This window comes from Anabrus simplex, chromosome 3 (assembly GCF_040414725.1).
Source record: "Anabrus simplex isolate iqAnaSimp1 chromosome 3, ASM4041472v1, whole genome shotgun sequence".
NCBI classification, from domain to species: domain Eukaryota; kingdom Metazoa; phylum Arthropoda; class Insecta; order Orthoptera; family Tettigoniidae; genus Anabrus; species Anabrus simplex.
The window spans coordinates 181362945-181384731 of NC_090267.1; the positions used below are offsets into that span (position 1 = coordinate 181362945).

At 40.7% G+C, this 21787-nt stretch overlaps 1 protein-coding gene across 5 annotated transcripts in view; it reads right to left on the reverse strand.

Moving 5' to 3' along the window:
- The window catches only part of LOC136866122 (guanine nucleotide exchange factor for Rab-3A), a 674264-nt gene that overhangs the window by 33267 nt on the left and 619210 nt on the right, over positions 1-21787 (reverse strand). For all 5 annotated transcript variants that reach the window (XM_067142812.2, XM_067142813.2, XM_067142811.2 and 2 more), the window contains 2 exons: positions 11650-12622; positions 897-1110 (listed from right to left, as the gene is read on the reverse strand). In XM_067142812.2, coding sequence (XP_066998913.2) covers positions 897-1110; positions 11650-12573 — 1138 coding nt within the window. In that variant the 5' untranslated portion in view covers positions 12574-12622. The remainder of the gene's footprint in view (positions 1-896; positions 1111-11649; positions 12623-21787) is intronic.

Below are 21787 nucleotides of genomic sequence, written 5' to 3' on the forward strand. Positions count from 1 at the left end.
CTTGCAACCAGCAGCCTATTTCTTTTTTCGGTGTGGATCTCATTCACGGTACTGAAAGCTCTTTCAGCTTCTGCTGAAAAGATGGGAATAGTCTGTACATTCTTGATTAAAGGCATCAGCTCCACTGGAATTTCCTTGGTCTCGACATACTTTCTAAAAGCATTAATGTACCTCCTCTTGTCTGACATGTGGAAAAAGTCACAAAGGTTGCCAACACTCTCATCACCATAGCAGATATCCAAAGTAGAAGTGGAGGGCCAATTATTTTTGTATAGTACCTTTGAATCACTGATAATTATGAACATAAAACCGTAAGGTTCAATATTAGTCCGCTAGAGTACACCCACGACGTTTCAGCGCTATGTATGGATTATAAGATTTTCTTACTGAATGTAAAAATGTTACGTCATTCTAAAGCGGGAAAATGTTTTCCGGAACAGCGTTCCGGCCCGTTCCGGTCCAACTAAACCACTGCGGTACGCAAAATCCTATACACGGCAGATGCAGCCCGCACTCGTTGGAGATTCTGCCTTACACGGGCTGCACAAGGGTGGCAATTATTATTATTATTATTATTATTATTATTATTATTATTATTATTATTATTATTATTATTATTATTATTATTATAATTATTATTATTATTATTATTATTCAGGTCAGGGAATCAAACCTAGGAGATTGTGACGAGACTCGGCTGCGAATAACAGATCATGGAGAAGAAAAGGCCTCTCACGAAGGGACTGATGAAGGGCAGAACAATCCTTCTGACCGTCAGTAATATTATGAGAAAGACATTATTATTCAGGAAGTTATGCATTAAGAGAGGTAAAAACTGTAAAACCTGTACATTAACTGGCCATTTAAATTTGATATGCTTGGATGTTTGAACACACCTGCTACCGAGGCGTCATCTCTGGAACGGCTGCCCCGCGGGTCAATCTGGGGGTGCAAGTGTGGATTGGGTCTGCTGGGGGTTGATGTGAGGACCAAAGTCTTCAGAGCTGCCACCTCAGCCTGCAGGACCTCCACTTGCATTTGACTTTCCTTGTAGGAGCGCTCTGCAGCAGCTTGCCGCACGTTCGCTTCCCGCACCATGTTATGCGCCTCCTGAAAACAAACAAGAACTTCTGAAAACTTCCACTTACCTGGTACATGCCAGGCTTTCACTAGTACATCCATAATCGTCGTTTTTAAATACCAAAGATGGAGGAAGTACAAGAAAAATGGGGGGGGGGGGGGGTTGAATTACAGTTACTCAAGATATAGTTTAATCAATTACAAATAACTTTTTCAGCAAGTAATCAGTACAATATCAATTACCTTACAGAATGCTCGTCTTAAAGAAATCACCGACGTATTTTATTTTAGCATGGAGTTGGAATGACACCAAAGTTCGCAGTAAAACATGTAACTTATCACTTTTCTACAAAAAAAAGTTATACGCATTTTCTTTGTAACTCCAACGGTTCTCCAGGAAATTACTCTTTTCGAGTTAAAACACATGTTCCAGGAAAATCGTTGGCCGCGCGCTGTTCGGCTGGGTTCTTGCCCTAGGTGGTTTGACGACCAATATTGTATACAAAGAGATCTTTGGGAACCAATTCTCAGAGTTACCAGTAACTTAGACGTCAGGCTCCTCACTTTCATCTGTCCTATCCAACCTCCCTTGGTCAACTGTGGTTCTTTTCCGACCCCGACTGTATTACGTATGGAGGCCGAGGGAATCTTTCATGTTCAAGTCCTTCGTAGCCCTTGTCTTTCTTGGCCGATACCTTTATTTTTTGAAATGTCGGACCCCTTCCATTTTTCTCTCTGATTAGCGTTAATGAAGATGGTTATCTACGTAGATGTACTTCCTCTTAAAACAATAACCACCACCACCACCACCACCACCACCATCTTAGACATGACAGCTTACACGTTAACGTTGGGTAGAAACATAAGTCAGTGGCATCGCCAACTATCGGTCAATCCACGACAGGTAGGCTACGTTCTGCTAGTCTATTTGTACAAAGGGCACTAGGAAAGTTTTGCAATACGCATAAACGGTTGGCTGGACACCCCTGTTATGGTGAGGGATTAAAAGAGGGATGAAAACCGGTCTAGAAGACAGGAAGGCGCGACCTTCACACCAGTTGTTACCAAGCAGTGGGATTGAAAGCAAGTTAAGATGCCAGTGTGGTCTAAAGGTGAATATCGCGCAATTATCCGCTACAATTTTGCTCGTGGATTAACTGTTGACCAGTGCCTGTAGGAAATGACTCCTGTGCTGGGGAAAGACTGCCCACATCGGACAACAATTTTCCGCTGGTACAAAGAGTTCCAGAGGGAAGATTTTGTGGTTGAAGACGATCCTCGTTCTGGGCGACCGTCTGAATCAGTGACTGAGGAAAACATTGAAGCTGTGAGGAAAAAGTTGCAGCAAGAGAGGCGGTTGAAATATTGGCAGGTAAAGAGACCCTCCACATCCCTGCACAAGCTATTAATTCAATTCTACACGACCATCTCCATGTTAGAAAGGTTTGTTCCCTTTGGGTGCCCCATGCACTTTCAGAGGAACAAAGGGCACATCGAGTGAAATGGTGCCGAAAAATGCTAAAACAGTTTGAAAATGGGACTTCCCATAACATCAATAGCATCGTTACAGGTGACGAAACTTGGCTTTATTATTACGATGTCCCAACAAAATCCCAGAACAAGGTGTGGCTGTTTGAAGATGAGGGTACTCTTGTGACTGTGCGAAAGTCAAGGTCACTGAAGAAAAGAATGATTGCAGTATTCTTCACTAAACGGGGCATCCTGACTCGGGTTGTGCTAGAAACACCACGAAACTGACAAATATTTCTTATGGCTGGGAGTCGTCTGAAAATTTTCGTCACGAAATTAGCAGTACAAAATGTGTGACGAGATGTTACGTAGCAACCGTGCAGGCTGTGATGTGAAGTACTGATGGATAGGCATGACAGAGGCATATTATCGAAGAGGGGTGTTAGGGTACAGATGGTCGATGTGATATTGCAGACTGTGCTATTAGGGTACAGATGGTCGATGTGATCTTGTAGGCTGTGATGTGAAGTACTGCATGACTGAGAGACATATCATCAAAGAGGGGTGTTAAGGTGCAGATGGTCGATGTGATATTGCAGGCTGTGATGTTAGGGTACAGATGATCGATGTAATCTTGTAGGCTGTGATGTGAAGTACTGCATGACTGAGAGACATTATCAAAGAGGGGTGTTAGGGTACAGATGGTCGATGTGATATTGCAGGCTGTGATGTTAGGGTACATATGGTCGATGTGATATTGCAGGCTGTGATGTTAGGGCACAGATGGTCGATGTGATAATGCAGGTTGTGATGTTAGGGTACAGATGGTCGATGTGATAATGCAGGCTGTGATGTTAGGGTACAGATGGTTGATGTAATCTTGTAGGCTGTGATGTGAAGTATTGATGGATAGGCATGACGGAGACATATTATCAAAGAGGGGTGTTAGGGTGCAGATGGTCGATGTGATCTTGTAGGCTGTGATGTGAAGTATTTATGGATGGCCATACCTACACTTGTCGACTCCAAATTCCATACAGGTGTCTCTCGAAAACAATTCATATGATGCAAATAGGTTAATCGTTATCAATTTGAGTTTCATTAACTGAAAAACATATTTATGATCATTTGATTTTTGCAAAGGAAAATTTGACACCATTTTTTCTTTTTCGTATTTTCATATTTAGAGTTCATAATAACGAATGTACACCCAAAAGTAGACAAGTAAACAGGAAACGGTACAATATTTTCACTCAAAACATATTAATTATACTAACCATGGAAACTACTATTACCACTACTTTTACTGCTGTACATACAAAAATAGGCACGTGGAGCCATCTGTTGAGAGCTAATCTGTAACAAAGAGCTCCAAACGTGTATTTAAAAATCGAAAGAAACCATGCAGTTCTTTGTACAGTGATATCAAGTGAAAATTCCGTCAAAATACGTCATTTCAAACGTATATGAATACCTTAGCTGACACCCTCCTTCTTTGAATGGGGGAACTATTACTCCTTCGATTAGCCCTTTATTATGGAGAGCAAATAATAGCGGTGTTTAGCTCCCTAAAAGACAAACACTACCGAGTGATCTGGCTGCACGGGGCGGGCTGTGCAGCATTAAGCTTACTTTCGGAAGATAGTAAGCCTGAAACCACCATCGCAACACTAAAAATGGTTTTTCATGGTTTTCCCATTTCCACATCAAGCCATGGCCACTAAGTCTAGCCCGTTGCTACATAAATCATATCTCTGTTAGTGCAACATTATATCGCTTGTGGCAAAAGAAAATTAACCATCACTGTGAGAGACAAAAGAAAATATTAATTTATGTAGAACTTTACAATTTTGACTTGCAAATGACTTGTTGGACAGGCTCCTTGATGGAATTGCCCGTATTGGCCTTCGGTTGACAGGATCTCGGGGTTCAATTCCCAGCTGGATCAGGGATTTTAACTACGTCTGGTTAATTCCTCTAGCCCGGGGGCTGGATGTTTGTGCCACCTTAATACACATTTTCATTTACGTACAACATATCACACTACAAACCGCCGCAGAAACACGCAACAGTGAAACATACGGTTGATGTCAGGAAAGGCATCCGGTCATAAAACTGGACTTAATCCACATATAGTGCCGACTCCATGTAGTTGGGAAAAGGCCAAGAAGAACTGACTTGTTGGATAATGAGGGGACTACAGCACCTGTTCCAGAAAAAAACAGCAATTCTGATGCTTATTCGAGGCTCTTGTCTTCAATATACTCTACCAAAATTCACTCAAGCAGTAAATTCTCGAACCTTAAACGTGAAGGAATCTCAATGAATCACTGCAGCACGTATTCACACATTAGGATACGCATCATAATACGTTTAGGAAATTAACATTCTATTAGAGCGGTTCGGCGAGAAGAGGTTTCGCAAACACAGTTTAACATTAAGACTCGTGGCTTGCGAATAATTCACTGCTACGCAAAGAACATTCTCCTCCTACGATCATAAACTGAATATAGGAATAGAGAGAAGAGTAATGAAAGCCGCCGTAAGTGGATAAGTCTTAAAAAAGGCCTAAAAGTCTAATTTCGGCATAGAAATTCCTCCTCTTCCTCCTCCTACTACTACTCCTCTTCCTCCTCCTCCTCCTCACAGAAGGCTGGCGACCATCACAGAGTAATTTTCCCTATCTTATGACCAGTGGCGTAGACTGAGGGCTACCAAGGCTACCGGTAAAGCCCAAGCCTCAAATGAGAACGATAGAAATCTAAATACGTTCACTAAATCAGCTGTAGAGAATAAACATTTAAAAAGAGAGAGGGCAGGGGGGGGTGGTAACCTAAGTCTAGCGGTAGCCCAGGCCTTGATCCCAGCATACGCCACTGCTTGTGATTACCGTATCAGATTTTCCGTATCGCGAATGTCGAACCACTATCGAAGGTTTCCGCTTCCAGGGTAATCTTCGCCTACGTCCACGTTTCCCTTCTATCTTGCCTTCTATGATCAGTTAAATGAATTAAGACATTATTTTAACGGAAATGTAAATGTTAATATTGTTTTCATACTTAGGACGGTGGTGTTTTCAGGAGCTAACCAGCATCTGGGCTGCCCAGTCTTCTGATATATCAAGGTTTAGGCAACCCATATTACATATGCACATTGTGGGATGCATCTCGTATTCTCTCACGCGATGAAACAGTTCATTCAGTCCTGAAATTCAGGACAGAATGTAAGCTAGTTAGGCTAATGACTTCTAGGGAGTAAAATTCAAATATAGTTCAGAATAAATTTGAGATTAACCTTTGCTTAAAAGTGACATCCCAAAATAGGAAACTTTAATGTAATGTTGAATGTGGTTTGCTAGTTCTTACACGACTTATCTGTAACATTCTTTTGGTTTCCGGCCACCAGTGTGAGAAGGAATTTTAAACAAGTCTTCCACTGAGGCGAGGTCATACTGTATATATGACAGCAAATTCTGATACATAAATTGTGATCAATTAATGTTCGTCTATGGACTAGTACTGTACAGTCCTATTGCTTCCGATATGAATTGTCGCTGTTGTGCAGTGCCGGCAGGTGCCAAGAAAGGAAAATCCCTTTACAGACCTCAGAAAAGCCCAAGTACAATTAAACTGTCCCTCTTTTAGTGCACTCAATAATAATAATAATAATAATAATAATAATAATAATAATAATAATAATAATAATAATAATGATGATGTCAAAATGTTGATCACAATGCCCAATCTTGTTGTTGGAAATTATTTTTAAGGGCAGATGGCCATAAAAGCTGCACGTTTTAACGCCCATTTTGTAGGTTAATATCTTATGAATGATTTGTTACAAGACTGCTAAACTTTGCTCATCTTTTGAAATCAACTAGAGAAAATGCATGCATAATATCAACGATCTGTATCGCTTAGTTCACCAACAGGCATGCAAGTAGCAACAAATCACATTTATAAACTCCGCAACAATTTTAGGTACAATTTCGACCGTAGGTATTACTTAACGAGCCATATGGAAATTGTACATCAAGGCTAGTACACTAGTACCTACAATACAAGTATACCCAAAAAATATTTAACCCTATTAAAATGGGCTCTCAAAGATAAAGTTTAAAAATATGGAAGCCCGTTAGTCCCATACTATTAATATTTTAGAGAAAAATGTATTTTTTAAAGTCTTCCTTGTAGCATTTAGGCAACTAAAGAATTATACTGAGTTTGATTGATTTAGCTCTAATGGCTTCCTATAAAAGTGTACTTAAATAATTCAAAATGTAATCTTTGGAGATGTAATGTTAGCAGACAGCTTAGGGGCAGTGGAAGTAGTGCCACCATATTTAAATAGCAAATATACACTTTATTTGCAGGAACATAGCCTACGCATGCTACATATTTTCGTATTCGCGAAGTTTACTCTATTCGAAGAAGTTAAACACACATTGTGAATCTTTGATAACTTTTCACCCTCAGGTTCAGTAGAGAATGTAGCCTAATTACATTAACGATAGCCATTTGAATCGTCAGTCTCCTGCTCTTTCAAGTGGATGACTGTTTGTCCTAATCACGTGTATACATTTCAAAACATAAAGTTTTAAAATATCTCCGGTAACGGAATAATTATAACAGAATTCAGTTTGGTTTCACAAATCTAACATGAGTCGTACTACACCAGCATTCATATTTCATTCACTCCATTTACTTTCTTTGTTTTTTTATTGCATTGTCACAGAAAATTGCTCTCCACGCTTACAATAATCTGTATGTTACGTAGTCAATGTTTTTCAAGATGGTATGAAATATCCAGAGTTGTAAAAGAGAAAGGTTTAAGTGAGAATGAAATCCGTAAACAATAAGAAAACGGGACATTATAAAAAAACCCTACTTTCCTTACATTTATTTTGCTATTTACTTGTTTTATCTTTGTTATCAAAATTTGTACTTGCATGAATTGTTCTAATTTCTCATCCTGAAGGGGTGGAGCGGACAACCCTCTCTCTGGCAGGAGGTTCGGGATTGCTATGGAAGGGGGTAATAAGTAGAACGAGATGACTGAAGGGAATGCACAGGTTAGCGAGTACTGCACGGGAGTGGGCCTCTTGACGAAGATGTAAATTTGTTTCCGTTCTTTCTTTTGCTTTCTTTTATTTCCCTTTCCATTTATTTCCTTTTATTAGATATAGTCCGAGAGGATTCGTCGTGCTGACCACACGACACCTCGTAATCTGCAGGCCTTCGGGCTGAGCAGTGGTCGCTTTGTAGGCCACGACCCTTCAGCGCTGTAGTGCCATCGGGTTAGGTTAGTTTGTTGATACAGTTACAGACGATTTTACAAATGTTAAGTCGTGTGGATTTATCCTACCTTGAGAGGGCGTGGAAATTGTAGTTCATTGACAAGATAATTTTTTTATAAAGTTTGTATTACAAAACAGTCATATTTTACTTTTAATTCGTCGCTTGGTAAAATAGATAAGACGGTATCATTCAGCTGTACATAATAATAATAATAATAATAATAATAATAATAATAATAATAATAATAATAATAATAATTTCGTGTGGCTATTTCTAGCCGAGTGCAGCCCTTGTAAGGCAGACCCTCCGGTGAGGGTGGGCGGCATCTGCCATGTGTAGGTAACTGCGTGTTATTGTGGTGGAGGATAGTGTTATGTGTGGTGTGTGAGTTACAGGGATGTCAGGGAAAGCACAAACACCCAGCCCCCGAGCCAATGGTATTAACCGATGAAGGTTGAAATCCCCGACCCGGCCGGGAATCGAACCCGGAACCCTCTGAACCGAAGGCAAGTACGCTGATCATTCAGCCAAAGAGTCGGACAGCTGTACATTATGCTTTGATAAATTAATAGTGACTGAAACCATCCCCAACCAAGAATGAGTTGAAAAGGTGCTCACTCTTGTTATTCAAACAAGAACGTTCTCTTGCGTTATCACTTTCACCGTGTTTATCAGTTATCACGCAAGAAATCGAATTCGAGTAAGAAGGGTGATCTAACTAATGTTAGTCTTCTGCTGTAAGTGATGTCACACTCTCCGAAAAAGGGGGAGAATTCGAGAGGAATCAAGAAAGTCGTTATACTTCGTGTTGATAAAATGTCATCCGATAATCAAGGACCGTGTTCGCCTTCGTAGCGTAACGGCTAGTGTTATTGGCTACTGCCCTCAGGGGCCCGATTTCGATTCCCGGTACTGCCAGAAATTTAAAACCGGCAGGAGGGATATGAAGGACAATTACCTCAACAGAGAAATGCCGCACTAATTACCGTTTACCATATCTTCCTTATAATTTAGAGTTTTTCAGTTAATAGGTCTGTACTGATTAAATTTGATATGTTTTACCTTGTTTATATGACAGCCTGTAAATACAGGATGTTGTTCCTAAATAAATGTAAACCGAGCTCGATAGCTACAGTCGCTTAAGTGCGGCCGGTATCCAATATTCGGGAGATAGTAGGTTCGAACCCCACTGTCGGCAGCCCTGAAGATGGTTTTCCGTGGTTTCCCATTTTCACACCAGGCAAATGCTGGGGCTGTACCTTAATTAAGGCCACGGCCGCTTCCCTCCCACTCCTAGCCCTTCCCTGTCCCTTCGTCGCCATAAGACCTATCTGTGTCGGTGCGACGTAAAGCAACTAGCAAAAAAAAAAAAAAAAAGTAAATGTAAATCTTGTATAAATTGGGGAGAAATAAGTAAAAGAATAGACGCGAATGGCAAAAGCATTCATTTTTTTTTTACCAAAATGGGAAATTACACATAGTATCAGGAGTACAATGAACTGAATACCCATTAATTACTAACGAATACTGTATTGAAACCGCAATTCACAGGCAGTACTGATAAAATAGTTTAAGAGCGAAGAATATAGTAGAATGTTTTCGTGCCTTCTGAAATACGGATTCAAAAGTGTAGGGAATATCATGTGGTATTAACCGCTAATTTCTCTTGAAGCAAACCATTCATTCACGTGTTCAGTTCCTTCGTTTAAAAATATATATATAACAAAACATCAGTTCACAAATTTTGAATGACCACGAGGATCCTGAATTCTAAATGAAACCCACATTATTAGAAAGACACATACTACTCTGTAAAATGAAATGACCCACAACGATAATGTGAATAGCACAAATCAGAATCTGTAAAATGCCCTAACATATGTACGACTATCCAAAAAGTACAAATCATCAACGTCCTTCATGTTGAGAATAGCGATATGCTTTGTCAGATTATGCATTCAATGTAACCTTTAACTACGGCGAAAAGTTCGGACGGCATAGTCAGAACCGCTCAGAATATGTCCTAGTCAAAATATGCATGCACTGCAACCGTAGCTTAAGGAATGCGTTCACATGCTGTGACGAGGAACAATCTATTCCTTCACCCACGTGAGCACTTGTCTTTCTCTATTAGGTAATCGGTAGTCACATGCCTACATGTACTCGCACTTACAGTAATCGTTGCTCCCCAATGAGACTGATGACCTACATGTTAACCTTCTTAAACAGTAATCATCATCAGTCAATCGCTCTCATATTAACCAATTCAAAATTGTCGTCACTGATCTGCCTTCTCGACTGAAAGCAGTCACGACAAGAACTGCCACTCCTGTTCAGATATCGATAACGTTGTTCATTAGGGGCTGAAGACGATGCTGTTATGCCTCTCAATAATAATAATAATAATAATAATAATAATAATAATAATAATAATAATAATAATAATAATAATAATAATATCGTATGGTCTCAGCTGCAGAAATGCACATCAGGATCGACGCCACCTGTGCAACTGTGTAGTAAATTTCGACGTTCCATTCTCACAACAAGCCGCACCCCTATAATTAATTACAATCAGCGCGCTTCTGTGAACGAAATCGAAGCTCTACCTAGTCTGAATAGACAGCTGAAAGGATTTTGTGTTCATTAGGGTTCTCTTACTTGCCAACACGAACGACATTGCGTGCTATGGATTTTCCCATCTTCAAAAATCGACCGACTTCAGCCAGGATTGAATCTGCGATCTTGAGTATAAGAATGCTAACCTCTCCGTCACTGGCGCCGGTGGAATGACTGTACGAACAAACCAGACTCTATACCTGGTGGGATTCTAAAAATCACTTTAGAAATACTCTCACACAATCAGATGATCGAATCGGTCGTGTGCTTCACGAACAAACCTGAACAGAAGGAGCTACTACTACAGAGCAGTTTTTTCGAAAAACACAAGGACACATGGGATGTTTAAGCACTCACCATATCAACTGGGCATTGCGCCTTGGGACTTCTAGGTCTTTATACATCTCCTTGAACAGAAACCATTGGTGATCTTAACGTAGTTAAAACACCTGGACAAATCCCCCCCCCCCCCCACCACCACCACCACCACATCTAATACCGGTACAGTTCCATGCAGACAGAATCGGTCTGAAGTAATAAAAATAAGTTGAGATGAACGAAGAACAGTGATTTTAAACGTAAAAAAAACCACGTTAATTTCCACATAAAGAAATGCATAGAATTAATTGCCTTTACACAGTAGTTCAATTCCATTATAACATTTAGTTTAGTCAACAACATTAAATTGTGTTTATGTACTCATCAATACTTTATTTGATCGTCCACAATGCTCCACTTCATTTTTAACATCCTGCACTTTCCGTAAGAGTGGATTCAACAGTTGTGAGAAAACGACTTGATAATCAAATGAGCTCGCCAAGGTGATGTTCTTGCGCCTCTCTATTAAACATTTATCGCGATAAAATTTTTCGAGGTGTTCTCGGTGGTAAGTGACGGTCAAGGGAGTCATCGTTCATAACCGATAAATGGAAACCGTGGTCCGGCTCATTGAAGAACATCACGACAAAAAATTAGTATACATCTGGTTTGGACTAGGCACATTTCTGCAACTAAGGAAGGCCATGAACAACAAGCAAATAATGCTATTTTCTTTCAACGTTCTGCGAAGACAAAGCACTTCTTTACGTGGAAAGATTTTCTTTGCAGTATATTTGGCTCGAGAACCCGATGTACAGATCAACTAGTACTTGTGTTACTGAACAGAGAGTAAATGTCAACTTACCTGGAAAAGGCTGGCCGTGAGCTCCTCCAGTTCTGACTCCACTTCCTCACGAATGCGGCTCAGTCTTGTAACCTCCTCGTCCCTCAGCCTCAGCTCCTGATGCGCCTTCCGGAGCTCTTCTTGCAAGCGCGCGAACGCCTGTTCTTTGACCTCTGCGACAGCTCGGTCCCAATGCGCAGTCGGCGACTCGCAGTTTGGAACACCATTGATCAAATTGTGGCGCAAATCGCTTGAATCGCCATCAACACAATCTTCAGTAGGGTAGCACGAAGATCCGTTCATCAGACCATTTATTCTTGGAAGACTTTCTTGGAACCTACCAATACCATTTGGAATTATAGGGCTGGTATCGCAACTTTCCGGGGGAGACAAGATAAGGCTCTCTGGCCTTCTAGCTGCAGTTGTGTCACTTTGTACGTTTTCCACAGGTGCGGAAATTTCTTCAGCTATGTTTGTATTATCACCATTGGGTAAATGAATCTCTTTGAGGTAATCAACGCAATCTCCATTGGGTTTGTTTCTGGCAATTCCATTTTGAATAATTATTTTATCACTGTACCTTTCCTCTAACCTACCGTTAGCTATGATTGTATCTGATTCTGTATGACGAACATCACCATTACATTTCGAGTACAAAGACTGTTCAGTTTTTGGGAGATTCGTTTCTTCAGATCTAATTACTGGACTTGAGAGTTTGCCGTTGACCAGTACATCAATTGTTCTACCACCATTCACGAGAGGTTCAACTTTTCCATTATTAATCACGCTGGGATCCAGCTGCACGAGGACAGCCTGTGGGTTGGTGTAGCTCACAAGGCCGCCTCTGGAAGGTAGATCCGGGACACTAGACGTTTGCTGCGCCATAAGCAGTGCTTCACCGTCCCCAGTCCCCGGCTGCGACGGCAGCGTCTCCACCGCCTTCATAGCGCCGATGCTTGGAGGAGCCAGCTTCTGAGCATACCTGAGTTACTTCCTGTAACAGAAAGATGATATCAACATTAATAGGATTCCTGCTGCTTGAACAGTTTCGAAGTAATCAAACAAATACTGTCCTGAGCACATGTCGATACAAATTTTGTCCAAAACAAGTACTTTACATCTGTCGAAGGCATTATCCAGACTAGTTTATTCTAGAACATACTTCGTTGATACTACCTGCGAATCTCAAGATTTTAAAATTACTCCCTTACATAAACAGTCAGGATTCCAAAATCTACGAAGAGCCATAACTCTTAGTAGTATATAAATATGAATGTTAGGCTGTTCGCCTGTTTGTCATATCTATCTTTCTTTCACGCAAGGAATACAAGATTTTTCGAGCAAAAATTTTCCAAGCTCAAATGTGGTATCTTCAGTTAACATATAGGATCCTTACTATCACGCTGTCTCAACGATGCCATGTAAGTGAGAGGAAAAAGTACTCCTGGGACCTTTAAAAAGTGAGTAAGATTAGTCGTATTATAAGAGGGGGGCTACCAAGTATACTTACAACTCAATTTACTAGCAAAAGTTCACGTATTTTCTTCCTAACTCTCAACAGTTTTCCAGGAAAAAAATGTGTTTTGAAGGTTTTACTCAATGAAAACCAAAATAACGGGTACATTGTTAGTGTTACAAACAAAGAAGCACATACACATAATTTAGACAAACGGATTAGAAGAATGGCAGAAATGTACTCGAAATGAGAAGATAAAGGCTTAGGAATAAACTGGATGGATGAAGCTGTACCTATCAACTGGCTTCGGTCATATAAGGCTAATGGAGCAGAATAAGTTACCAAAGAGAATAATAATGGATTGGACATCGGGAGAGTAGGCCTACGAGAAGTAGACACAGAACAAGGCGACGATGGTTAAACTCAGTTTTTAATTATTACATAACAACAGGCGTGAAACTAAACTACGAGTGCTTTATGTTTTTTTTCAACATATAAAAATATATACAGTATTTACGAAATTATGTTTAAAATATTCCGTAATGGTTTAAAATGAGATTGAGTCTTCATTTCTTGCTCAATCACGCCTACTGGGCCAATTTCTCCCTGTGGTTGGGGGCGGTAGAATAACACCCACGGTATCCTCTGCCTGTCGTAAGAGGCGACTAAAAGGGGCCCCGGGATCTCTTGGGAACGTGGGTTGGCGACCACGGGGCCCTCAAGTGAATCCTGACATGGCTTCAACTTGTGCTTTGCTCCTCACTTTAATCTATCCTATCCGACTTCCCTTGAACAACACGTGTTCTTTTCCCACCCCGACGGTATTAGGTTGCGAGGCCTAGGGAGTCTCATTTTCACGCCCTTCGTGGCCCTTATCTTCCTTTGACGGATGCCTTCATTTTTCGAAGTCTGGGATCCCTTCCAGTTTTCTCTCTGATTAATGTTATGTAGAGGATGGTTGCCTAGTTGTACTTCCTCTTAAAACAATAATCACCACCACCACCACCACCACCACCACCACCACCACCAGGGCCAATTGTACTATACTGTTCGTCTTCCTGGAACCGATCCTTGTTCTTCTTCGACTCCGAGCTACTTTAGTTTTTCACGGCGTAAGGAGTCTCTCATGCTATTTTCTTTAGTAGATACCCTTATTCTTATGGAGAGATACCTCCTCTTCATTTAATGAACATGAGAGGCTGAAAACCTCGCTGCATTATAATCTTAAAACCCCTATATACTCAATCATCCACTGTGACACTTTCTTTCTTTCTTTCTTTCTTTCTTTCTTTCTTTCTTTCTTTCATCTATTTACCTGTTTATTTATTACTTAAAAATATATAAAATACGGTTCCTGGCCCTCTCTTACACATAACAACATTATTAATTTAAATATAATGGCAATTAACGACAAGTCACAAAAGAACGTACAAGTTAAAAAGTAAACAATAATGAAAGTAATGCCAAAATTAATGTTTAAATTATATCTGTTAATATTATAATACCTAGTAATTAGCTGGAAGTAAAACTGAATTGACTAATGAATATGTGGCATAAAGAAATGAAATAAATGCTTCTATTTATTAATCTCTATTCAAGGGGAACCATTTAGCCCTATCTTAAATAAAAATAGAGCCCCAAACAGTTTGGAGTTTAAAAGAAGGAAGAGTCAAGAGCTCCAAGTGCCTAGGAGAAAGAAAAATGTACACGAGAACAGCTTGGAAAAAATATAATGCAAGCACGGTGAGACAAAGGAACTCTATCAATTAACGAAGGACACCTACAACAAGATGGGGCTGTTAAGACACACAGACACAGTCGGGAAACCGAATGATAGTAAGTAGCGGAAACATCGGATATGATAGGAAAAGGTGGGATGGAAGACATTAAAAAGAAAGAAAAAGAAAGGCGATTAGCAAAATCATGGACCCATACATGTACAATGAGGAAGAGGGGGGGCAGGAGGATGACTTCGACCTAACAAAATAATTGTACCAGATGATAGATGGAGTGGTTGAACTGATGAAGGAGAGAAGGGCACGGCACTGTTTTTTATTTTAAATATTTGTTCGTGGCGTCGACCTCTAGAGATATTTTGCCACTACTTGCACCATATGATATGAACCTACGTGTAATTGGAATTGCGGAAATGTAGAAGGTTGAATGTGAGGAAAGGAACGTTAACAACGACACAAACACTCAGTCCCCAGGCCAGGGATATTAATTAATCATTTACAATTAAAAACCCCTGACCCGGCCGGGAATCGAACTCGGGGCCGCTGAACACTTAATGACGGCGGACAGGAACAGACTGATGAAACAAATCTACGAGTTTTTCAGATAACAGAAAACAGAGTTAAAATGGTTTCCGGGAGTAAGAATTGACTTTGCCACAACTGGAATGAAAGGAGACATGGCAGACAAATTGATTAAGACGGCAAATCGAAGAGTAAGATGTTTCTAGAAGGCAGGGGTGGAGCCAGTAAAGAAAGAATGAACAGATACTGGCACAAAGTGAGAATTATTAAGTGACGGCGAAACATAAAGTGAAGACTGTCAAGAGTGGTCAATGGATGGCCTCAAGACAAACTGCAAGGGATAACTGGTGAGGTATTTAATTTAAAATATTTGATTTCTTTCCCGTGTTATTCACGAATAAATTCAAGTCTTTTGTATGTATGCCTATGTACTTTGGAAGAATTAACGGAAATGAGCTGGACAAAGATTAAGTCTTATCGCGAATACATTCGAAGGAAGGAGTGCTTATATATATGAAATTCTCAACTGAAGTCATTGGCTCATTAGATATGAATGGTCGCACAGGTTTAGCGAAACTGCAAATTATATTCAGGGGGTGCCTGGCCGAGGCGGTAAGGGTGTGCTGGGTTCGCCCGGAAGGACGTGAGTTCGAATCCCCGTCAGGAAGTCGTAAAATTTAAGAAACGAGATTTCCACTTCCGGAGGCGCATATGGCCCTGAGGTTCACTCAGCCTACACCAAAAATAAGTACCAGGTTAATTTCTGGGGGCAAAGGTGGCCGGCCGTAGAGCTAACCACTCTACCCCATCACGTGCCGAGGTTAACAATGGTGGAAGCGTTTACCTTCCACTCCTCCAAGGGCTTTCATGGCCTGTACGGAGGTGACTTTGCTTTTTTTTTTTTTTTTCAAAATTATATTCTCAGTTCACTTATGTGTTGAGAGAGCAGAAGGACTTTCCTTCTACAGATGAACTATTTTCAGAGCAGTTACTGTGTTGAGAGAATTACTACTGCCATTAGGGCATTAGGTTTTATAAGACCTAATATTACAACGAGCGCCCTCCATAGACACATTGTGCGCATTACAGATGTAGCCCATTACAACCAATTGCCGGCCTACCGAACAGCTGAAGTACTCGTGGACAAAGGTTTTCAACAAAGACGCGAGCGTGGACAACTCACGAATGGAAGAGAGCGAGACAAAATTTGTCAAAATATTTAAGTACACAATATTGTTAACACTTCGCAAGTGCTAAGTTTCTTGTCGCTGCCCGGAAATACAATTAGCGGAAAATAAAACACGTTCGTCGCAGATGACCGAATTGTATAGCGCCACAGCAAGTAGGGGAGACTTTGCATGTGCTGTGAGGAAGGGTAGCAGGGGTATGTTTTTCTGTCAAGGTGATGGACACTTTGAGGTATGAATCACCCGCTTGCCGAGCTCATTCGTTAGTCTGGCAGTCTCTATAGTGTTTATTACGTTTCTTAGTGTGTAGTCAAACACTGAATGACTTTAAGTGCATAATCAAAACGTGTTTCTATTTCATTGTAATACATGTGTAATCTTGCTCCTTTGCTGAAAGTTTTACAGTCTTACATAAACGGTGTATAACTTTCATACAAGGTTTATAGACCGTTTATATGTACAAGCCTCCTGTGTACACATCTGTTATAGTTATTCATGTTTATTAGTAAGAAATATATGCAATACTTAGACGAGGTTTATTCAATGTATAACTATACAAGTGTTACACAACTGTATAAAGATTTTTTTATTAGTAAGACTTATTTTATAGTATTGAATCAAAATCTCAAAAAAAAATTATTAACGCACGTACATGGGTAAATCGTTAACCTTTACCTCTGTGTCGAAATTCGCTCACAAAGCATTAAAAAAAACTTACCATTTTGTAGTGTTTCATTCAGTTTTGATGGATACCCCGTCCCCTGCCCGCTATAACTGACAAACCTGTGTATTTTTGTAGTCTGTGTACACACACACACACACACACACACACACACACACACACACACACACACACAATTCGCAATCGCCGCTACTAACTACAAATACTAAAATCAATCAATATTAATCAACAGCTAACTGGACTAAGACATTCCAACGAAGAAAGCTGTATAACCTTATATAGCAGAACATATGTTATCATAACAGAATCCAAGAGAGTTTTGTCAAATGTGAAAGTCACTGTCGACTGCACACGACCATCATTGCTTCACAGAACTATGTACTGTATAATGGAATCCTACCAAAACATTGCTAAATAAACTGAAAAGAGAATAAATCACTCCAATATATATGAAGTTTATTAAAATCTTAATACAGCATATTGTAGCACAGCAGCGAAGTGTAAAACTTGGTCTGTTCAAGGCCCTATAAAGCGGTTTGTTTGCCAACATTGGGCTGCACCTTGCTTCTCCGCTCGTGACTTCAGCTGATTACACCTCTACTGCCATTCAAGAAGACCTTGGAGCAACTCCAGGTACAGCTAAATTCGTTCGTTCTCTAAAGTTCCGGCTGGAATATTCCGCCTCATGTCCATCATAAAAGCGAGAATACGACTGACAAAAGTAAGATTATTACTATTCAAATATGACCAAGTATCATATATATTTATTATATACATATTACAAAAAAAATGCTATTTGTTCGGGGCGTCGACCCATGTGGTTCTTTTGCCCCTACTGGCACCATATTGTATCAACCTGCGTGTAATTGGAATGGCGGTAGTGTGGAAAGTTGTGTGTGAGAAAAGGAAGATTAAGGGCGTCACAAACACCCAGTCCCCAGGCCAGGGATATTAATCATTACAATTAAAAGCCCTGATCCAGCCGGGAATCGAACCCGGGGTCACCGGGTGACAGGCGGACGCGTTGCCCCCTACACCGCGGGGTCGAACTATGGGAGCTCGTTAGTCCCATACTACTTATATTTTAGAGAAAAATGTATTTTTTGCAAGTCTTCCTCGTAGCATTTAGGCAACTAAAGAATTATACTGAGTTTGATTGATTTAGCTCCAATGGGTCCCTAGAAAAGTGTACTTAAATGTCTTAAAATGTAATCTTCGGAAATGTAATGTTAGACAGCTTAGGTTGAGTGGAAGTAGTGCCACCATATTTAAATAACAAATATACACTTCAATTGCGGGAACATAGCCTACGCATGTTTCATATTTTCGTATTCAGAAAGCTTACTCTATTCGAAAAAGTTAAACAAACATTGTGAATCTTTGATGACTTTTCACCCTCAGGAGCAGTAAAGAATGTAATTACATTAACGATAGCCATCTGAATCGTCAGTCTCCTGCTCTTTCAAGTGGATGACTGTTCGTCCTAATCATGTGTATACATTTCATAACAAAAATTTTACAACTCTCGATATTTGACATCATGAAACCATTAACTACGTTACATACAGATGATTGCAAGCGGACGCGTTGCCCCCTACACCGCGGAGCTGGACACCAAAAATAATAATGTACGTCAAAAATATGCTTTCCTAAAAAAAAGTACATTTTTAAACGGACAATGCTAAAGCACCAAAAATCTCTTTGAAAAATATACCAAAAAATTTTTCTATGAGCATCCAAACAAGCAAACATTAACAGCCATACCGTCTCATAACCATGCACGAGTTACAACCCCAAGGGGCGTAATAGCCGAGTGGCACAGTCACTGGATTCTCACCACGGCGGCTGTGGTTGCAATCCCAGCCAACGCTCTGGGGATTTTTGAAATGAAAAGTCATGCCCACGTGGTTCGCATTTCACGAAGCTTTCGAAGTCCCGTGGCTACTATCACGATATCAACAGTTATATAAAACTACAAGGTTGCTTTTAACGCCGAGAAAATCATAGACGTGAAAAGAGGAAGTTTTCAAGGTCATATAACACAATGGTGAGCGCTGCACGAATCCGCCATTTTGTGACAGGAGCTCGGAGCATGTGTTAAAATTGATGTAGGGCCTAAATGGAAACAGTGATGTGTCGTTCGAGAAAACTTGACTAGGTGAGTGAAATAATTGAGAAAAAGAACATTTCTGAAATGTCTCAGTATCTTCATGTAAGGAAGGTCCAAGTGTACTGCAAATGAAAACAAGTACCTTTTCTTTTCCTTTTCTTACAAGTTGCTTTACGTCGCACCGACACAGATAGGTCTTATAGCAGCGATGGGATAGGATGGGGCTAGGAGTGGGAAGGAAGCGGTCGTGGCCTTAAATTAAGGTACAGCCCCAGCGTTTGCCTGGTGTGAAAATGGGAAACCATGGAAAACCATCTTCACACCTGCCGATGATGGGGTTCGAAACCACTGTCTCCCGGAAGTAAGCTCACAGCTGCGCGCCCCTAGCCGCACGGCCAACTCGCCCGGTGTACAGTTTTCTCAAACAACTAAACCAATGTTTGTTGTGGAAATCCGCACATGGAAAATGAATTATGTTGTGATGACAATGAAAATAAAGTCTTGAGGAACTATTAAATGCGAGGGACATGTAATTTCATGCGCTCATATTTATTTATTTATTTATTTATTTATTGTGACTATAGAACGTAAGAAAGTCGAGGCGGCTGAACGCCCCGAGCCGCAACCAATTTTTGCTTCCTTCTAGGCTATGTAGACAGATGAGTCCGAAAACACCCCAAGATATACAGTAATCGAGTTGACGGAAATAGGAAATAGCGTGTCAAAACATTCGCGAGAGAAAAACCCAGCTAAAAATGAAAAAGTCCCTCTAAAGCTTAATTCTGCGCGATAGGTACACCAAGTATTCTACTCCTAAACGACCTGTGACCTTGGCTTCAACAACGTCCCTGCACATTATTTTAAGTTACAGCAAAGTTTTACAGGCTCCTAGGCATAAGTGCGATAACCACCAACCCCATGGCGCAACAGCCCTAATGGGCCTTGGCCTACCAAGCGACCGCTACTCAGCCCGGAGGCCTGCGAATTACAAGATTATGCACGGTCAGCACGACGAATCCTCTCGGCCATTTTTCTTTGCTTCCTGGACCGGGGCCACCTATCATATCATCAGACAGCTCCTCAACTGCTGTCACGTAGACCTCGAACCAGTCCTCAGATCACTGATTTGGCCGCAGACTCACAAGCCCTAGATAATGGTGACAATCTCGTGTCTAATTGTATTGTCACAAAAAATATAATTATATATTCGAACACCTTGCTTTGTTGTCTGAATGATAAGAGAAGTCCATTAGGAATTCCCCGCCTCACCTCCATTGACGTCAGGATTTAAACCAAAGAACACGGCGTAACTAAAGCCGTGTCTGTAAGTGCTGGGAACGGGTTGCACTATGACGTTCAGTGTATTATGCAAGTATTGTGTTTCCCAGAAACCTGCAACATAGGAGGATTCTCATGCCTGTAATACATATTACTATATTAGTTTAGAATTTTAAGCCCACTTATGTACAGAAATTTGTACGTATATGTACCCAAGTGTTACCTATATGTAGAGTGCGTAAGATACACTTCACAACACTTCATTATTCCTTTCCTTCTTCTGGTGTCTTCTCACAGATGGGTGGTGACTAAGGGCGTACTCAAGGTGGAGGTTAGGGGGGGTTCAAACCCCGTCCGAAATAAAAGTGAACTTCACACATTTGAACAGCATATACAGGTTTTGGAATAGCCTACAATAAATTAGAAATATCATAAAAACAAGCATTTGCAAAATAAACAAATGAATTTAACCTTAAAAATCTGTGTCATCTTTAAATGTTTTTCTATGAATATGCTTAACAAATTTACTGAAAACAAATTAAAATTTTAATTTTTTATGTTCTTAATACATTTTGCACCGTAAAAATCAATTTCGTCCACCTCTGCGGTGTAGTGGTTATTGTGATTAGCTGCCACCCCCGGAGGCCCGGGTTCGATTCCCGACTCTGCCACGAAATTTGAAAAGTGGTACGAGGGCTGGAACGGGGTCCACTCAGCCTCGGGAGGTCAACTGAGTAGAGGTGGGTTTGATTCCCACTTCGGCCATCCTGGAAGTGGTTTTCCGTGGTTTCCCACTTTTCCAGGCAAATGCCGGGATGGTACCTAACTTCCTTCCCTCTTCCTTGTCTATCCCTTCCAATCTTCCCATCCCCGAAAGGCCCCTGTTCAACATAGCAGGCGAGGCCGCCTGGGCGAGGCACTGGTCATCCTCCCCAGTTGTATCCCCCGACCCAGAGTCTGAAGCTCCAGGACACTGCCCTTGAGGTGGTAGAGGTGGGATCCCTCGCTGAGTCCGAGGGAAAAGCTAACCCTGGAGGGTAAACAGATTAAGACGAAAGAAAAATCAATTTCAGTAAACATATAGACATATTTTCATGTTATCGAGCCACTGGGTTTTTAAAGAGATGAATAAAGCCTCTAAATATTTTAATACTTACAGTGTCCGGCCTCGCGGTGTAGGGGGCAATG